The 21,012-nt window shown below is 38.9% G+C and overlaps 1 protein-coding gene across 1 annotated transcript in view; it reads left to right on the forward strand.

Annotated features, from left to right (window-relative positions):
* The window catches only part of cacna1c (calcium voltage-gated channel subunit alpha1 C), a 77,889-nt gene that overhangs the window by 45,648 nt on the left and 11,229 nt on the right, over window positions 1-21,012 (forward strand). The window contains 17 exon segments of the mRNA XM_088003532.1: window positions 7,214-7,525; window positions 8,612-8,677; window positions 9,036-9,127; window positions 9,638-9,800; window positions 9,964-10,091; window positions 10,177-10,273; window positions 12,418-12,520; window positions 12,797-12,898; window positions 12,999-13,126; window positions 13,230-13,364; window positions 15,222-15,586; window positions 18,505-18,633; window positions 18,736-18,863; window positions 18,973-19,070; window positions 19,806-19,902; window positions 20,089-20,197; window positions 20,305-20,464. Coding sequence (XP_087859658.1) covers window positions 7,214-7,525; window positions 8,612-8,677; window positions 9,036-9,127; window positions 9,638-9,800; window positions 9,964-10,091; window positions 10,177-10,273; window positions 12,418-12,520; window positions 12,797-12,898; window positions 12,999-13,126; window positions 13,230-13,364; window positions 15,222-15,586; window positions 18,505-18,633; window positions 18,736-18,863; window positions 18,973-19,070; window positions 19,806-19,902; window positions 20,089-20,197; window positions 20,305-20,464 — 2,412 coding nt within the window.

The following is a 21,012-nucleotide window of genomic DNA, read 5'->3' on the forward strand; positions in this document are numbered from 1 at the left end:
TTAGAGTAAAAAGTTATTGTGGTTATGCATGCAATTAAATGTAGCATGTAAACTTAACAACCCACTTGTGTTAGGATTACATCACAACAGTTTTCATTCATGACGAGACTTGATGTTTCAGCAAATGCACAAAATCTCTTCAAGTTTCGCTTCAACTATCACTCTTCAAGTGAATATTTTGGCCGTTTAAGAAAACTAAAGTCTATACACTCTGGTTACCCATTTTAAAGTAGCTGCTAAGACATGGCCATCTTAATTAATCTTAAAGTGGTTGTGAATTAGTAATTGGTGCATCCTTAGCTTATTTAATACACATAAAAATTAGGTTTGCCACTGACAGGCAAATATTTTACAAAAGCAATAAAGAAAACGGCGCTGGATGTATATTACTAGCTGAAAATTATTCCATATTATCAGATATTAGTTTCATTGAGGACAAGAATGTTCGTGGCACATCGGTCTATTCCCCTGAGCTGAAAAGCACGTTTTACCTCAGAAAACAGTGGCTCCTGCATACAAATTAAGGGTGGTTTATCCCAGGAGTGTATGAGTTTGGCACTTTTTCCTCATGGCTTTAGAAAGAGAATCCATTTGCCCCTTGAGAGGCTGACTACACTGCCTTTAAAAGACACAGGATAAATTCCCAACTGTATCTGGATATTTTATTCAGCTTTTTTTATTTTTTTTTTCCTTTTTTTTGCAGGAAATAGTTGTTTAACAAAATCCATTTTTTGGCAGAATTTTCATTTTAAATGAATATAGATCTTATAAATAAATTGTTATAATAACAATTCATATTAGTTGAAAAGAACAATAAAAAAAAGTCACCTGAATGTCGAGGTTTACTGGGCCAGTGATATACACCTTTGTCATCTATACAGTTCACTGATGTTGCACTGCACACTTTGGTTTGAATTGTGCACCTTAGTTGACTGATTGGATCAGTTTGAGAGATTAATTGATTGATTTGGTTAATTGAATGAGTAATTTTTTTTATTCTGACGTCTAATCTAAAGGCATGCACCAAGTCCTTTTCCTTTTCCTTTTATTTACTTGAAGGCTTTTAATAATTTGGGCATTGAGTATCCAAAGCTACACTTTGTTTTCCTCTCTCTCTCTCTCTCTTTTTTTTTTTAAGAAACCCTCCGCACTTCAATCCTGATAGGAATGCCTGTTTTGAACCAGGACCCTGTTAAATAGGCATTTTAAATGTTAGCCTGCCACTTCATTTCATTAGTCACAGAAGTCCAAGTTCTTTTTCCCCCCCAACTGCATAGCACAAGAAATGCTTTTTTTGATAAAGTATGAAATGAAGCGTCGTGACAGACTAGCTTTTAAAATGTTATCACTTTGTCTTTAGTAAATAATTAAAAGGCTAAAACATCCCATCTGGGTGCGCCCACTTTCCCGCTCTGTTGGGTGCCTGTTGACTTAGATTAGCTGAATTTGTTTCTTTTCTTGCAGCTATTGAAAGAAAAATATATTTCCCTATTGCTGGGTCTTTAATTCTCCCCCAGCATCCTGCGGGTGCTTCTTAAACTTTGTCCGGATTCTTTTACATTTTACTTTGGTTTGTGTAGAACTAGTACGAACAGATTGGTAGTGGTTTGCTCTGCGTGATGTCTTGCAGAAGATGCCAGTTATGGATTGCATCTATTTCTCTCTTTGGAATGCTTCCTCCTCTCCTACCTTTCTTGCCTTTCTTCTTTACTTTCTGAGCTTTTTCAGTTCACTTTACCTTCTGTTGTTGATGTTTATATCTCCTTCTCCTCATCTTTTTTCTCTCGTCGGTCTGTGGTGCTGCTTGCTCTCCTGAAATGCAAGCAGGGTAACATGGGCTTCCCCTCGTCCTCGCAGCTCAATCCGCTAATTGCATCATCATGAAATGTCGTTTAGCATACATTTCATGTAATGACAAACATTTCTCATAATTAGAGAACTTGACGTCCTTAAAGTATCAATTTGAAGAGGGCTCCCATGTTACCCATGGAACTGATTTTTTTTTTTTTTTTTTTGCTTGAAAATTTTATGTGCAATGTGAGAAAGCAGCTCAAGTTAAATAAGCTCGTCAATCCAGAGCTGCAGATAGAATCACTCACATCTGCACGGTTCGGCCTGAACAGAATACTGTTTATTGGATTGGTTTGTCTCCGTCTGTTCTGGACACACGTTCACCACATGTAGCATTTCACTCGGGGACACCGTTTTCCTGTAGTCTGTCATGTGGTTCCTACTTATTAAGCTGAAAATTTAGCAGTACTTTAACTCAGTATATTACAGCTTATTTCAGATCAATTAAGCACATACAGTTTTTAAGCTTTTATTCAACCATACGGATTCTTTTACTCTGCAGAACCCAATTAAAAGACTACGTTTTTCTGATTTAACAAAAGGCATTCCTTTATAAAAATAATTTACATATATATATATATATATATATATATATATATATATATAGTGCAATTCAAGTGATAAGTAAACTAATTTATTGGATACAGTTACATAAACGGGCACACTATTAAATACTTTGGTGATGCACATTTTGATTCAAATTTAGAATTTGATCTCCATTTTATACTTTAGTTTGAGGGAAACTTAAGAGAGTAAATTAATTTTCTAGAATATGCTTATTAGCATACTTAAGTAAAAGCTATGGTTTGAAGAAAGGATGCCAAGAGTCAAGTGATCTCATTGTACAGAAATCAATTATAGGCAAAAAGGCTTAAACTCTTTCACTAAAGTTTGTAGTGAATATTACAAGAATATGCTTTATTCATGATACGTGTGTGATCATATGTGTATGACCTTGTTAAAATCCCTTCCTTCTCCCCAAAATATATTTCGTATTTAGTATTTCCTGTTTTTTTTTTTCTTTATCCATGATTTTATAACACTTTTTTCCCCTGACTTTCCGGTTTTCACTTCCTTTTCTTTGTTGCTTTCCTATTTAACTTCCTCCCCTTTCTTTAAACCCAGCCTTAAAAATAATTTTTAATTGCAGTTATATTGTGGGAAGGCATTTTAACATGGCCAGTTAAAACACGGAGTGTCACTAAACGTTTTGCTCGTACGGCTCCAGCCTTAACTGCTGTAATCCCAGGGCTGACCAGCAGGTGTCTCCCTACAGGCTGTTATTGCCAAGTCTTGCAATGGACACAAATGGCCTTAAAATAAATTGCATCGAGACACAAATTAACCCAATTCTTATTAACTTTTCAAGCCACCATCAGCCAAAAATAATCACCTTCATGAAACTAGATGCATTCGGTAAACACGCCGTCTCAGTTGAAGTGGTTTCGGCTGGATGCAGGAAAATACAATAACTTCAGGGAGGCCACATCATATATGCAGAGACATCTGTTTCCATGACATCAGCCTATAAAGATACAGACAGCTCTATCAATCAAGAAGTGTTGGGGACCTTAAAGCTTCGGACAGATGTGTTCCTCACAGGTTCTACATATTTCAGCCATCCGCTGCTTTGATAGGGAGGGATTTTATGTGGCCTTGAGAGGCGATGGCGGCCATCTGCCTGTGCCCTAAGATCACACATAAATCTCCCTTTAGGCCCAGATGAGATGACTCTTGTCACCAATATGTGAAGGTTGATCAAAGTCTGAACTCCTGTGTTGTGGTTTGAGGGAGGTGTGGGCGGGCAAAGGGGGGAGGGGGCGTCACACACACACACACACACACACACACACACACACAAAGGAAGGCATGCAGGCGCTACTCTGGTGCTGATCTTTGTTGCCTTTCCTTAAAGCCAGCTGACTCGTCCTCGTCCTCCTCCTCCTCCTCTTCGTCCTCCTCTTCCTCTTCTTCCTCCTCTCACCCCCATGTGGTAAGGCCAATGGTACGCCCCAACGGTAACCTCGTCCGCCTCCCTTCCTCTCCTCCATCATCTTTCCATCCCTCCTTTCTTCTCTCTATCCCTCTTTCTGACCATCAAAAGCATTCCGGCGTGTCATCTTACTCCTGTCGCTCGAGCATGCTCAGAGTTACATCCCTGTTCATCTTGTTTATATTGTGAATGTATATATAAATGTATATGTCTGTGTGTGCGTGCGTGTGTGAATGTGCGGTAAGGGACACTGCGTATTGCAGGTCTGGTATAACTGGAGTCCTGTGACTTGTGTAGATTTACCGTTGTGTTTCTTATTGTGGTATCTTTCACATTGGTCCAAGTCATCATGATCACGCCATCACGCAGCCTTTTTCTCTTCTCCACTGGCCTCCACATCCATCCGTTTATCTATCCATCCATCTAACTGCAGTGCCGTAAGAAGGACCGAGTTTATAAACAAACTTAAGTATATTTTATATGCATTTAATGTTTTAGACCAACACAAAGTAATTTATAAAGGGGAAGCAAAATTATGGTTTTCAATATTATTTGCAAATAAAACATAGATTCAGCCCCTTTTATCTGATACCATAACTTAATTATTCAGTGAAGTCCATTTAACGTCAGTGTAAAGTTCACAGGTGGACGAATTTGTTGACAGGACAATTATTTGTGCACTCCAAGGCAACTGAAAGCCATTGTTGTCTCTGTTTCAGCAGAGACAAGAACGCTGGTCAGAGTAAATGGAAGTATGATTGAAGCTAAATATAGGGCAGGCCTGGGGGAAAAACTTAGTAAGAGACATGAAGATTGAGCTTCATCTTCCAGAACAACAATCTTAAATAAACACAATGAAATGGATTAGATAAATCGTCTCCAACTCCAGTTCCCAATATTCTATCTTGCATCTTTCTTATACATGTCTGCTCCAACCCACCTTAAGTTAACAAATGGCCTCTGCTGAATTTGATAATATGCTTTAGGAGGTAACTGAGTCATTTGATTCCAGTGTGTTGGTGCAGAGATGCATCTATCAGAAACGCTTAACTGAATTTGAGAGAATATACATGATGTAATTTAAAGGTTTTTTTTTTTATCTTCTTCAAAAGAAGTGCACATTATTTTGCACTTCAAAATAATGTGCAACTTTGTCTTGGTCTGTTACACAAATTAATGTTTGTGACAAAACATTCTCTTTAGCCAGGCACTGCACCTGTCTATGTTTCAGTTTCAAATTTTTTGCTGTTTTGTTTGTATCTGATTAAATCAAGCCATTTTTCATCTTCAGCCTCTCCTTCTCGCTCTCCTCCTCTCTCTGTCACTTTCTGTCACTGTACCTCTCCTGCCCACTTGCCCAACTCTTCTCTTGGTGCAGTGGCGCCCACTGTGGTCCAGTTGTGGTATTACTTGCAGTGCTGAACTGTGATTTCCACTCCTGAGAAGGACGCGTCGTTTTCCACTTATCTGTCAGTGGAGTCTGGGACAAAATCTATCCTTAAAAGAAGTTGACTTCTATCGTTAAAGATAGCAAAATTCATCCTAAAATAAAAACGTTTGAGTTTTAGCGCACAAAATTACCCATAATGTAGCTAAGTGTTGTTTTTAAAAGGTATGTGTAATATTCTGTTGTCCCAAACTGCAATGAGATGTGTGGAGAATGACCAGTTCTTTGTAAGAGCACACAGTGTGTTCTCTGTGGGATTAACGTGAGGACTTGATGGCTTCTTGGAAAAATACAAATGGCAAAATAGAATAAAGTTTTAGACAGGATGCCGTGTTTTCATGGGTCACATTCAGATTGTTTAATATTTCCTCGTCATTTTTGCTGTTTTTATTGTTAGTCCTGACTTCGCTTCTAACCCATTAATTAGACCCTTAGTCATATCGTCTCTGTAGTTTTTACTGCTTTTGTTGGACAGAAATACTGATAACTGGTACTGCACTTTATATCTTTCCCTGTTTTTCCACACGGAGCGAGCAGAAGTGGTACAAATAAATAAATCTATATTAGAAACGCACTCCGCCAGACGTCTAAATATTTAATCGCTTGTTAGTTCCTGTGGGCAGCGTCAGTGGCTTTAAGATGTTAGGAATAAGGGTTTTCTCCAAATTTGCATTTTTTAAAATTTTGTATAAACAATTTAAAAAGGCAAATTTTCCAACACACGCCAAGTAATTGATTGTTCAAAAGACAACTTCTGTGGTGTTTAACAAAGTTTCAGGAAGATGTAATCAGATACGGGACATGAAAGTGTTTGCTTAGCTACAATGTTTTCCTATTCTCCAGTTGTGATCTATGATAATTAGCTAACAAGCTTGGGCTTTCCCACTGTATCTGATTTTACCTAGTGTCTATATAGTTTCATGGAAGTATATGTACAGGTGCATCTTAATAAATTAGAATGTAATCGAGAAAATCAATTTCAGTAATTTAATTAAGGTAACTGATGCTATTCTGGTTGTTCAAGGAGCAGTATAATGAAAAATGTAGAAGGAGGGAAAAGTGTAGAAAATTGTACACAAATTACCGGGATAACCAGAGCTGCATCACACTGGAAAATCCATTCACTACTTTGGAGGAGATTCACAGAGCACAGAGTCTCTGGAGTTGATGCTTTAAAAGTCACTTCATACACGTCTAAGATGATTTAAATCTTTTTTTATTTTCCTTTTGGACTTGCTACCTGGCCATGTTGACGAAAGTACAAATACTGGGTATAATAACGGAGGTATCACTGTGCTAGACCGGCCAGTAACAATACAGATGAGCTGAATGGAGCTATTAAAGAAACATGGGCTTTCTTAGCACCTCAGCAGAGCCACAGGCTGATCTGCGTGCCTGCAGCACTTACGCAAAATATCGAGTTTATATAGTGTATAGACAGTATGCCATAATCACCAAAAGTAATACAAATAGACTCTCGAAATACGTCAGTGTGTAACAAATATGGGATTCACTTTAGATTACAACCCAATTTATTAAAATTGCACCTGTACCTGTCAGAGTAGAAGACTTTTGGTCAGTCTCAGTTGCTGTGACTGACCAAGAAGCATAGCCATCCAGATCAAAAATACAGTTTTGCCAATTAAGAGTCAGAGACCTTTGTCATTAAGAAGCTTCTGGATAATTTTATTTGTTGCCAAATAATTTTTCCATGAAGTCACGTAAATAAGCATGACTGCCCGATTCTCTCCCAGATCTCTTTTCTTGTTTGATTTTGATGGGATTTCCTTAGGACGCTGATTTCCATTTATTAACTCTGTGTGTTTGTGTGTGTGTGTTTATATGTGTGTTATGCATATTTACATCCACGTCTTCGTGCGTGTTTATGGTAATATGCATACAAACGACCTGTGTGGCTCATGTGTCTGTGTATATACGCATGTCTGTCATTGCCCATTTATACCCGTCTGTGTGAACTGTGTGTGTGTGAACTGTGTGTGTGTGTGTGTGCTTCCCTCCCGAATCAATTTGCATGTGTTCCCATGCGTCCTGTGTTTTTTTTTCCTCTGAAAAAAAACACCAAACCCCACCAAAAGGGACTTCAGAATTCTGAAGAGAACGCCAGGATCTCCATCACCTTCTTCCGGCTGTTCCGCGTGATGAGGCTGGTGAAGCTGCTATCTCGCGGGGAAGGGATTCGGACCCTGCTGTGGACCTTCATCAAATCTTTCCAAGTGAGGGGAGAACCGGACACTACATGCTAGAGAAAATGGGGCAGCGCACAAGTGCTAATCTAACTCACTTTGCACTTTCTTATAAAACTACGGTCTTGCTTGAAGAGCCAAGATTACACGATTGAAACCCAACAATGTCTCCTTTCCTTACCTCATCCCTCCCTGCTCTTTATTTTTGCAGAAAGTCATGGAGATGGGATGAGGGAGGTAATGGAGAGGAGGTTTGGATTCCAGCAGCGTAGTTAGGGAAATAGGATGAAATTATAAATACTTTTTTTCTGCTTCTTTCCCCTCTCCGCCTCTTTTTTCATCTTCTAGCTCCCTTCTCAATTCTTTTAACTCTTACACATCCTACTATCACTAACTCTAAAGCTCGTCATTTCCCTGTAGGCAAGATAAGCACTAGATAACATAAGTTCAACAAAGCACCAAAAAAAAAAATCTAAATCATTTGATTGACTTGCAGATAAAAGACAAAAGGGAATTTGTTCTCTCTCTTGTGCTTGGTAAGTTGGGCCACTTCTTGTTGGACTGTAAATTATGTTTACAATCCAAGCAGTTACAGTCCAGAGTTTCACAGGCAACTTCATCATCAGAATTTGGTTGTGCATTTCTACTGTATGGAGGCATCCCAAAATGCGCTAAAGTCACTCATCAACTTATCCGTTTTATTGTTTTAAAAATTGTGACATTTTCCAGCTCTATATATATATATAATATTTAGTCTTAAGTAGTTTTTAAAAACAATGATTTGGCCTGACTAACCAATGTACAGGAGCAATTTTAGCCAACAGCTCAGCAGCTGATCTCTGGTAAAGCTGGTCTGATGCCTGAAATTTAGAGATCAGTTCCCGTCTTAAGGTTTCTAACTGTGTCGTCAGATGGTTTCTGCTGGCTTGTTTTTGGTGCTGTGCCACTTCAGACGCATTCACTTTTACCTCCTAAAGAGCCAACTAGTTACTTTTGACCTCTTGTAGCAATAAGTTCATAACTACGAAAGAAAAGGGAACTAAAAGTGAATGGTCTGCAGTTTTGGTGCGTATTGCTTCTAAATGCTCAGCACTGATGTTTCTCTCCTTTTTCCAGGCTCTGCCTTATGTAGCTCTGCTAATAGTGATGCTCTTCTTCATATACGCCGTCATTGGCATGCAGGTAAGCTGTTCCCATTGCTAGCCCGAACCCCGTCGTCAGCTTTCTCCTTTCCTCTCCTGTAGCAGAACTTCATGTTTCATCTGTCCACCTGGAGTCAGTCCAATCGTCATTCTCTTTTCTTCTCATCAGAGAAGAAAAGAGTTTTCTTCTCTTTTTTTGTTGCCCTTATACTGTATTTTCTTTGCTTGTGTAAGCTGCTGTGTTGTCTCTTTCCCTCTTGATGTGGAGTTGCAGTTTTATTTGATTTGCTGGAGACAGCCGGCCTCTAATTCTGACCGCCCTCTTGACAATGCTGACATCATTTGCTGAACGCTGTGACTGTCCCTCTTTCCCCCCCCCCTTCGCTCCTACTGTGCAGATGTTTGGTAAGATAGCGCTGCGGGACCACACGCAAATCAACAGGAACAACAATTTCCAGACGTTCCCTCAGGCAGTGCTGCTGCTCTTCAGGTTAGCGCGATTAGAGCAGATGTCATTGTTTCTGACTTTCAGACGTTTCTTTGTTCATAAGTTTGACCCCGTTGTTCTTCAGTGTTCTATCCAAAGCCTTCACAGAACAGCTGTATTAATGCTGATATTACACGCTCTATATTTTTTGGGGTTTAGGATATGGTGTTGAATAAAAAAAAAATGCATGATACACTACTGATGTTTAATTTGTAAGTTTCATCTTCCTTCTGCACTACTTTGTGATGGTGAAATTCAAATAAAATACAATAAAGTTTATCGTATTAATGAGAAAATGTAAAGCGGTATGAATACTTTTGCAAGGCACTGTATGTAAAGATGTGAAATTGCTATTGTAATTGCTCACACTTGTGCTTTTTGTGTCTCCCTCTATGTATGTGTGTTTTTTGCATACATCTTTACATGCAATTTTGTTTTTCTTTTTTGTGTATTTAAATATTTTTGCATGGATCTCTGCATGCTGCATGTTTGTATTTTTGTTGTGCTTGTCAGATGTGCAACTGGTGAGGCGTGGCAAGAGATCATGCTGGCGTGTTCGCCCAATCACCCATGCGAGAAAGGGTCAACCAATGAAAACAGCACAACCCATGACGATTGTGGCAGCCAGTTTGCCATCATTTACTTTGTCAGCTTCTACATGCTGTGTGCCTTTCTGGTAAGTGCAGAAGACAAAAGGACAAAAAGGTACTTTTCTGAGCAAGGGAACTTAATTTATAAGTTATTCTACTTTTTCAGATCATAATATTGAAGCTTAAAATGTTAAATGTCATTTATTGGTGGCTAGAAGGGATGAGACTGATTTTGTCCTCCTTTTCCAGATCATCAACCTTTTTGTGGCTGTAATAATGGACAACTTTGACTATCTGACACGTGACTGGTCAATTTTGGGGCCTCATCATCTTGATGAGTTTAAGAGAATCTGGGCCGAATACGACCCAGAGGCCAAGTAAGTTTTAAGTGAGCAGGAATAAAATTAGCATGACAAAAGAGATATGGTCAAATTTACAATATGACTTCTTCACTGTTTTCAGGGGGAGGATAAAACACCTTGACGTGGTCACCTTGCTCCGGAGAATTCAGCCTCCCCTCGGTTTTGGAAAGCTCTGTCCACACCGTGTGGCGTGCAAGGTAAAATAATTTATTCTAATTTCTTTACATCATCTGTTATATACAGGTCCTTCTAAAAAAATTAGCATATTGTGATAAAGTTCATTATTTTCCATAATGTAATGATAAAAATTTAGCTGTCATATTTTAGATTCATTGCACACCAACTGAAATATTTCTGGTCTTTTATTGTTTTAATACTAATAGTTTTGGCATACAGCTCATGAAAACCCAAAATCCCTGTCTCAAAAAATTAGCATATTTCATCCGACCAATAAAAGAAATGTGTTTTAATACCAAAAAAGTTAACCTTCAAATAATTATGTTAAGTTATGCATTCAATACTTCGTCAGGAATCCGTTTGCAGCCTTCAATGCGGCGTGGCATGGAGCCAATCAGCCTGTGGCACTGCTGAGGCGTTATGGAGGCCCAGGATGCTCCGATAGCGGCCTTAAGCTCATCCAGAGTGATGACTCTTGCATCTCTCAACTTTCTCTTCACAATATCCCACAGATTCTCTATGGGGTTCAGGTCAGGAGAGTTGGCAGGCCAACAGTAATACCATGGTCAGTAATACCAGTGGTTTTGGCACTGTGAGCAGGTGCCAGGTGATGCTGAAAAATGAAATCTTCATCTCCATAAAGCTTTTCAGCAGATGGAAGCATGAAATGCTCCAAAATCTCCTGATAGCTGCTGCATTGATCCTGCCCTTGATAAAACACAGTGGACCAACACCAGCAGCTGACATGGCTCCCCAGACCATCACTGACTGTGGGTACTTGACACTGGACTTCTGGCATTTTGGCATTTCCTTCTCCCCAGTCTTCCTCCAGACTCTGGTACCTTGATTTCTGAATGACATGCAAACTTTTCTTTCATCAGAAAAAAGTACTTTGGACCACTGAGCAACAGTCCAGTGCTGCTTCTCTGTAGCCCAGGTCAGGTGCTTCTGCCGCTGTTTCTGGTTCAAAAGTGGCTTGACCTGGGGAATGAGGGACCTGTAGCCCCTTTCCTACACACGCCTGTGCACAGTGGCTCTGGATGTTTCTACTCCAGACTCAGTCCACTGCTTCCGCAGGTCCCCCAAGGTCTGGAATTGGTTCTTCTCCACAATCTTCCTCAGGGTCCGGTCACCTCTTCTCGTTGTGCAGCGTTTTCTGCCGCACTTTTTCCTTCCCACAGACTTCCCACTGAGGTGCCTTGATACAGCACTCTGGGAACAGCCTATTCGTTCAGAAATTTCTTTCTGTGTCTTACCCTCTTGCTTGAGGGTGTCAATGATGGCCTTCTGGACAGCAGTCAGGTCAGTAGTCTTACCCATGATTGCGATTTTGAGTAATGAACCAGGCTGGGAGTTTTTAAAAGCCTCAGGAATCTTTTGCAGGTGTTTAGAGTTACTTTGTTGATTCAGATGATGAGGTTAATTGCTCGTTTAGAGAACCTTTTTGTGATATGCTAATTTTTTGAGACAGGGATTTTGGGTTTTCATGAGCTGTATGCCAAAATCATCAGTGTTAAAACAATAAAAGACCAGAAATATTTCAGTTGGTGTGCAATGAATCTAAAATATATGACAGTTTAATTTTTTTCATTACATTATGGAAAATAATGAACTTTATCACAATATGCTAATTTTTTGAGAAGGACCTGTATATTGTGCACAACATAGAAAGTTTAAAAGCAGGCAGCTCATTAATATACAAAATCATGCGTATGTGTCAACATAAAGCAATCATAGCTACCATATTTTTTGTTTTGCACAAACTCTACTGCTTTAGTGTTAAATTTTCTGTCAGTCTTACTGAAGTTGAAAAATAAATATTTTATACGTTTCAAAGGCTTTCACTGATGCACGAATGCTCTCACAATGCTTCAGTGTCACAATGACAGAAATTGTATTCAGGCCTTTCCCCCCCAAATAATTTGCATGGGCCTTCAATAGAGAAAGTAACTGTACCCTGGTCCCTGGTTCCTGCAGTCCATTTGCTACTACCCCTTGAATATCAGTCAGTCCTTCATAAACCTAAATAAATTACTCATAACAAACAACTGAAGCAGTAGAATTAGTGTAAGATAACAATAAAAATATTTCCATCTGCTCCACAATTGTTTGTCACGACTACACGTCTTCACTGTTACACTCGTGACTGTTTGGTCTCTTGTAGCGCCTGGTGTCGATGAACATGCCTCTGAACAGTGATGGAACGGTTATGTTCAATGCCACACTGTTTGCTTTGGTCAGAACTGCACTCAGGATCAAGACAGAAGGTAACAGGCACAAAAAAGGGCAAACAGTTTCCACAAAACTAGTCAAATCAAGCTAGCAAACATGTAAACAATAGTCTTCCAAGACAATGAAAGACAATTAAGTAGTTGAGAAGGAGAGTTGGTAGTTAAAAGGAAAAATATTTTGGGGTGCTGTAATACATGTATGCCTGTTTGAACTGGGATATTTTTGGCATTTTCACATTTTCAGGCCTCAGCTGCAAGTGTGGCAGCTTCTCTTCAAACATCCTGATTGTGTGCTGTGTATTGTATGTCCAGGTAATCTGGAGCAGGCTAACGAGGAGCTAAGAGCAATTGTGAAAAAGATCTGGAAGAGAACTAGCATGAAGCTGTTGGATCAAGTAGTGCCCCCTGCTGGCGGTACGTACCCTCCTTAATGTCTATGTGATTTCTCTGAAACTAAAGTGCTGCGTTATTTAAAACTATTTTTAAATGTAAAACTTTTTTAATTGGTTTGCAGATGATGAAGTAACAGTTGGAAAGTTCTACGCCACCTTCCTCATCCAAGAATATTTCCGCAAGTTTAAGAAGAGAAAAGAACAAGGCCTGGTGGCCAAGGTGCCTCCCAAAACTGCCCTCTCTCTGCAGGTACTCACTAGAGTTTTGTGTTTTGCTTTGATGATTTGTATATTTAAAAAAAAAAGTAAGTGAAGCAGAGAGTAGCAATTGATGGTGCTTGATTTATGTGAAGGCGGGCCTGCGGACGCTTCACGACATCGGTCCAGAGATCAGAAGGGCCATCTCTGGAGACTTGAACGTGGAGGAGGAGATAGATAAAGGCATGAAGGAATCTGTGTCAGCTGCATCTGAGGACGATATCTTCAGGGTAAAGGTTGGATACACACACCCCCACTCACTCTCCAAAGAGAGAGAGAGCGAGAAAGAGGCAATTGGCGCCAGCTTGAGGGTCCATCCATACCAAGATACATGCCTGCATGTGCTCAATGCCTCATAGAGACATAAGTAAGCAGCATGCCCCACCATATTAGCTTCGCTGCATTATATGATTTGACAGTAAATAAGTGATGATGGAAAAAGCAGAGTGGACCGAACCAAAGCTTAACGTCAGTGTTTTTCCAACAATGTTAAGACAGGTAGCTTTTAATTAGTTTACCCAAACAAGATTAAATTACAAGCAGAATTTAATCATTTTCACCAAGAAAAACAGGCAAAAGTCCAAATCTAGATATTTGCTGAACTGAAACAGAAACAAATGCATGAGTCTTTCCAACAGCAGACAGTTCATCTAAAGACACGGTTTTTCCCAACGCCTAATCTTCTATCATGCAGTCACGTAGGACTGGTAACCATTCCTCCTTCAGGACTATAGTGACTACCAAATATGGTGACTGCTATTTGAACTTCTAGAATATTAAATTATAGTCAGAGTATTTGAACTACCTTCTTTTACCACTGAAAAATATATTGATTTTTTTTTTGACTCTTCACTGAAATATTGAGTTGCAAGTCTTCAATTTTCAACATCATTTTAGGTTTTTGTATGCTATACTTAGGTTGTAACTATATTTTTACACTGAAAAAGTGTACCTCTTATTAATGAAGAAACAAAACTGAAGAGGTGATTTTCTTTTGTTTTCTAAATGAAACGACTACTCTGTCATCAGACTTTTTATGACATAGCGCTTGTGTCTTTCCTTTTAGCTTTGGCTTTATTGCTGCTTTGCTTGATTAACGACTGATGGTCTTTGCTTTGCATTTCTATGTGGTAAAGAATTATTACTTCAAACAGCAGAGGTGTGGATTCAAGTCATGTGACTTTGAATCATGGCAGTCTCAAATTTAACAAACTATAGACTTGACGAAATCAAAGATCTTAGACCTGATTTGGACTTTCACGCCAATGACCAAACAGAAAGTTTGTTAGAAGATAAAAGCGATGGCTTTTAAATTCTCATAATCCCACAACTAACTTGGCAGAGATACTACAAATAATTTAATTTGCTTGCACAGACTTCAAGGAGGTCAAAGAAATTTTTATTTGAATTAGGAACATGTAGGTTGAAACCTAGAGAGGAACTTTTTACATCATTTAAAAATCTCAAAATTATTGTTATTTTGAATAAATTATTAAAATTACTCAAGACTTGAATCAAGTTTTAGGTGGAGAAACTTGAGACTTACTTGTTACTTGCAACACAATGACTGGGTCCCACCTCTGATAATTACTGTGCATTCAAAAAGTACTACAATCACCTCATCTTTTTCACATTTTAGTCAAAAAGCTAAGTTCAATGTATTTTATTGGATCCTTTTGTGATACTCCAACACAAAGTGGTGGCAGGTTGTAAAATGTAAGGAAAGAAAATGTTTTTAAAACTTGTTACAAATACATGCAAAGTATTTGTATTGTTCTTTTCAAAGGTTCAGACTAAATTAGACTGAATACAAATACATGTTAGACTTTCAGATTTTTTTCTGTCAAAAATAATTTGTAATAGAAAAGCTAAGGTAAAGAAATGCATAACTTCAATTATCCATGGTTCTGAAACAAATTCTCATCAATATACAAAGTTTGTGGTTGTTACATGACAAAATGTGAAAAAGGCAAGAGGTGTTACTAGTTCTGAAAGGCATTGCATTACTAAAACACAGAAAGAGTTTTTCACCCGTTCTTGGGAAGTTTTTCTAAGCCCGTAACTAAGTCCTCTGTCTTTTTAAACAGCGAACGGGTGGTTTGTTCGGCAACCACGTCAACTACTACAACCAGACCGACGGGCGTGGGTCCTTCCCACAGTCCTTCACCACTCAACGTCCCTTGCACATAAGTCAGAAAGGCTCTCCATGCGAAGGGGAAAGCCCGTCACACGAGAAGCTGATGGACTCGACCACGTTCACCCCTTCATCGTACTCCTCATCAGGTTCAAACGCCAACATCAACAACGCCAACAACACTGGAATGACCGGAGTGACGACCCAGGGCATCAGTCGCTTCCCAAGCCCGTCCATAAGCACGGTGGATGGGCACACAGGCCAGCCCCTCACACCCATCCTACTACCTAGATCAGCGTGGTGTTTCCCTCCAAAAAGGTGAGTCTTGAAATCCTCATTACAAACCTAACTGCATCTTCACGCAAGTGTTGCCCTCAGAGCTTTAATTTATTTCATACTCTTGCCTTTAAAGTTTATCCTCAATATAGAGAGTTAACATAATTTTTAAAATTTACAATTGCCTCCAGACGTAAATGAGTCCACTATTTTCTTCTCTTCATCACCTGCTTTCTCTCCTTCTCTCTTGTTTCTGTTGGCAAGCAGGATGTTTTATGACACCCTCATGCGGTATGTTGCCAGGGGTCAGAGAGGGAATGTGTGTGGGTTCTTTAAGCTTCCTGGGTGCGCACAGAAAAAAAAAGACAATCTTATGATGCTTTACAAAGAAGCATAGCTGTCAAGGTGCAACAATGGCACTTGCTGCTATGCATATAATGCGGTAGTTGCTACAGCAAAAGCCAGGCTTCGCAGTGCAACTTTAAAGTCAGCTACCAAAGCCAGAGATGGACTGTTTGGTGCAACATGCCCAAACCTCTCCTGTCGAGGGCTTCTGCTGCTGCTCTTTTATTGAACATCACAGCAGGTCTGGGTTAGACATAACTAGCTTCCTCACCTCTGGAGAAACCTTATTAAATATTCTAAAGCTTATAGTCATACTTTTAAAGCAAATTAAAACCATAGAACAGGTAAGCAAATATAACTGAATGTGCATCAACATGCACAGCAGAAACCATCTTCATTATTACTGAAGCAAATATCTACAGACTTCCACATCTGTGCCAGCCAATCAGAACCAAGGAATGACGCTCCTGGATTGGCTACTTTGCAAACTACAACCAATAGCGCGTCAAGTAGCATTGCAGCTAGGTATTTTCTTAAAGAAATAAAATAAAAATAAATAAAACAGCCAGGAATAGGCAAATTTTCCATGAGTAACTTTGTGTTATACTCCACAGAAAAATCTGTGAGTACGTAAGAGCAAATAGGTTGAGGTGGAAATACACAAAGACAACTTCATGCCTTTGTGGTCTGAAGAAAGTAAAATTATTCAATTCAATTCAATTCAAAGCTTGGGTGGACATTGGTCCTCTAGATTGACAATGACCTGAAATATACCTTCAAATTAGTTAGAAAATGTCTTCAGGACAACAAAGTCAAGTTGCAGAATGTCCATTATAAAGCAAATGTATAAAAATGATGAAAACATACTCTAAAAATTATCTTTTTTTCTGTACTTAGGCTAATATGTTTTGGTAATCATGACTTAAAACAGGAAAAAAAAAAGTTTCCCTGATTCAATGCATGTAAATATCTGGTTTCAACTAGCTAAGAAACCAGACATGCACTGAGCTCCATACCTATCCGTTTTGTGGTATGTATAATCAAAATATATAAGAGCTGTTCAATAAATATGTCTTAAAATCAAGCCTTAAAATCCTTCTACACCTGTATGTCAAGTTTTGACCATCTGACTGGTAGCCTAAATATTTTTGAGTTGGATAGCACATTTTCTATATTTACATATATTTAGCATCGGATAACCAACAAGAATATTAACGTCCTTAAAAAATTACGGTTTATGTATTTTATGTTCTTTAATCTTAAGCCAGGTTTATTTACCACCTTTTCTTTTACCACAAATGATATTTGGTGATTTAGCACATATAAATCAAAATGTAAGCTTTCAGAGAGACTGATCTACATAGCAAGAGGACAGGCTTCGTTATGAATTCATCAGTCGTCCTGAATGGTTTTATTAATGTTTTACTTGAACACTGATCTAACCCAGAATTTGCTGTGGAGCCCTGAAATAGCTGACATTTTATTTTATTTTTCTTTACCAGAATGTTTTCAGAATACATTTACATTTTGCTGCACAAATAAGAGGGGAAAAAAAAAAAAAACAACATATTTCGGAATTCATTTTTTACAATATATTCAAGACTTGGTGAGTAACTTCACGTGCTAAGGCAGGTTGTGGGAAATTTGTGCTTTTATACAAACACTCTGGTGAAGAAGAAAAGGACTGAAATTTAAATGTCAGAATGTTTCCTTAAAGCTGAAATCTGGAGTATGAAACTGATCCAACTGATAAGACATCTTTGAAAGTCTTTCCTGATTAAAAAAACAAAACAAAAAAAAAAAAACCTGCAATTTGTTGTGATGAAACAGAACTGACAGCCTTTGACATAATGACTTTGTAATCCTTCTTTCCAACTCCAAATCAGAAAAATATGGAATGACACTATGGACCCAAGATATTAAGCATTTTTTTCTAAGCAGGAGAAAAGCAGGAAAACTTGGATATGGTGACACAGATGGAGTCCCAAATACTAGCTGTCAGGAGGAATGAATCACAAAAACACATTTAAAAAGATTACTCTTCAGTGTCCTCAGACAATATTCTAAAAACATTATGATCAAACAAAATTTGCTTCAATTTGTCCATTGCATGCACACTTTTGCATTCAAATATAGTCAAAGTGAATTTAATCTTTCACTTTAAAACTTTTTCTTCAATGACGCCCCGTTTAATTTGCTGTAAAATCAATGCTGTCGGAGCCTATGCCGGTGAAATTCAACTCAACATTATTCTCTCATATGCTTTTCAAAGATGTCTGAATTTCAGTCTGGCTATCATTTCTCATATTCCAAGTGTTGTCTTCAGTGCTATTCACCTTTTTTGCTTCAACAAAACAACCATAAATCCCAGCCGCTTCTCTGCAGGCTTCCTCCCCCCCCCTCCTACTACCGTTTTCCATTTGCAGTAGTCAGGTCACTCCAGGTTTTTATCCCTCTCCTCTGAAGCTCATTGCTGTTCTGCTGCTAATCAGCTGCTTTTTTTTATGTGTTTGCATATGTTTCTCAATGTGCCTCCATCTGTGATGTGTGTCTGTGTTAATTTTGTTTGTGTTTGTTTGCTGTGCTTGTTTGGTCGCTGGCCGATTTATTTGTAGCTCGGACTCGAGTGACAGTCGTCTGCCAATCATCCAGAGAGGGGAGGGGTCAACAGAGGAGACGTACGATGAGAGTTATGGTGACGACAGGGAGTACCAGGACGATGAGCACTCACTTTCTTCTGACATGTACTGCTGAAAAACACTCACAGTTTAGCCTTTAGCCTGCATCTGATCAGAGCACATGGCTGATTTCATTTTTTCTTGTGTATTTATTTGTACCCTTTTTAGGTTGGTGTATCAAGACGAAACATGTAAACAGCTCACTCCTATGGAGGAAGCAGAAGAAGTAGAGGAGCAAAAAGGAGGAGGAGGGTGGCAGTCTCCACGAAGAGTCTTCCTCTGTCCAACTACCCTGGGTGTGTACAAAGATTCACGTACAGAAATTTGTGCGACCACCTTCTGTATAAATATACAGGATGTAATTTGTACATTTGCATTTTTTTTTGTGTGTGATTTGTGTGTCAGCACGGAGATCTTCCTTCCACCTGGAGTGTCTCCGGAGGCAGACAAGGCCAGATGTCTCGCAGAAGACTGCTGTACCTTTACATCTTGTACATCACCAGGTAGTCAACGACGGCAAAATTTGTCAAAAGAAAAAACAGACTGATGTAATCTTTTAACCCTCCACCGGTTTTAAGAAAAATTGAGTCATTTAGATCTCACGGGTTTTTTTGCTCTGTGCGCAGTCCAGCGAGGTCACACTGACCCTGTGTGTTCTTTTCTGGAATGCTTCTAGAACATCAAGTACTTTCTGTTATTTTTGTAGTGTACAGGTAGTTTTCTGAAACTTTCACTAATTTTTCCAAGTTTTGCTGAATATCTGGGAAAGTAACTGCTAACTTCCAGAACAGCAAATGTTAAATTTCTGAAAGCACACTGTAAATTCCAGTGAAATATCTAAGTATCTCCAGGAATTATGTGGCAAGTTGCACAAAAGTTCCAGGGCGACTTGTCACGCTCCAGGAAAATGCCAGGCAAGTTTCATAAAAGTCTCAACGTTTCAAAAAGTAAATATTGAGTTCCATGAAAATACCTAAAAAAAATATCTAAGTACAATTTAAGTTTCACCAATGTTCATGGAAAATTTAGTCAGAAATGCCTGTCAAGTTTCACAGAAGCCCTAGAAAGTACCTGGTAAGCTTCAAAAAACAGATCCCTACCTTTCTAGTGACAGAACGACCTTTTAGAACAACCCTGTAGTCAAAAAACTGCAATTTCGGAAAAAAGAAAAAAAAGATTTTACTAATTACACCTGTATTATAATTGCCTTTTTGCCCCTCTTCTGTTTTCTCTTCCAGGCTCTTGCAGTGGCAGGTTTGAGTCCCCTTTTGAGAAGGAGTCACTCACCTACCCTCTTCAGCCGACTTTGTTCCACGCCTGCAGCAAACCCCACAGGTACATATCAAAGGCCATCAAGATGAAAAATTATTGCCTTTTCTACAGACATAGTTTCCACATTTAACAAAAGGAAAATAAATAATTGAAACCAGAATTTGGATGTTTTACTCCCAGTGAGTTCCCCTTGTACCTGTTGTACAAGGTGATTTTCTCTCCTATTTTCTTCTTCTTTTGTGTTTGTAGACCAATGCAGTGATGCCTCCCAGCAGCGAGTTCCTTCTCTAAGACTAGAGGGCTCCAACTCTCATGAAAAGCTCAATACCAGTCTGCCTTCTGTAAATTGTGGGCCCTGGTAAGACCTAAACTTAGATGGTTTCATATTAAATAACAGTTGGTAGCATAGACTCAGAACCTGTTTTTTTTTTTGTTTTTTTTATCAAATAAATGCCTTGCACTTAGGTACAACGACAGTAATGGGAATAGCCCAGTGGACAGTCCTAGCCCTACGCCGGTGCCCAGTCAAAGGCCACCGCGGCCGGTGTCACTCACTGTACCATTGCTTTCGGGGAAGGACCCCAGCTTGCTGTCTCATGGCAGTGCAGGCAGTCTAGTGGAAGCGGTAAGTCTCTGCTGCATCTCATCTACATCTATTAGCATACATATTGAAAGAAAAACAGTCATAATGCTTTGTGAAAGTATTCAAATATGACACATCAGCTCAAGACAGCGAATAATTCTGAAGTGGAGAAATGATACATGGTTTTTGAAAGTTTTTACAGACATCTGAAAAGTGCTGTGTGTATTTGTATTCAGTATCATTTACTTTGATGGTTTCAAATGGAAAAACATTACAATTATCTTCAGAAGTCATCTAATAAGTAGTCTACTGAACCATCAGAAAAATCAGTTTTCTGAAAATTTTATGACAATAACTAAAAGCCGTTACCTCCTGCATTTCTGTGTGATCTTTAAATCGTTATCTCTTGCTATGAGTCTGCAGTACAAATGTTATATTTCTCTCTGAGAAGGTCTTGTTCATATAAGCCAAAGACAGTGTGACGTCAGATCGTCAGTTCTCGAATTCCCGAAATCACACAAAACCTCATAAAAGTGTACGAAGCGTCAGTGTGATCCCGCCACAGAGGGTAAAAAAAAACAACTTCTGGG

Source organism: Poecilia mexicana, unplaced genomic scaffold (assembly GCF_051168715.1).
Source record: "Poecilia mexicana isolate PSO_F unplaced genomic scaffold, ASM5116871v1 scaffold_23, whole genome shotgun sequence".
NCBI classification, from domain to species: Eukaryota; Metazoa; Chordata; class Actinopteri; order Cyprinodontiformes; family Poeciliidae; genus Poecilia; species Poecilia mexicana.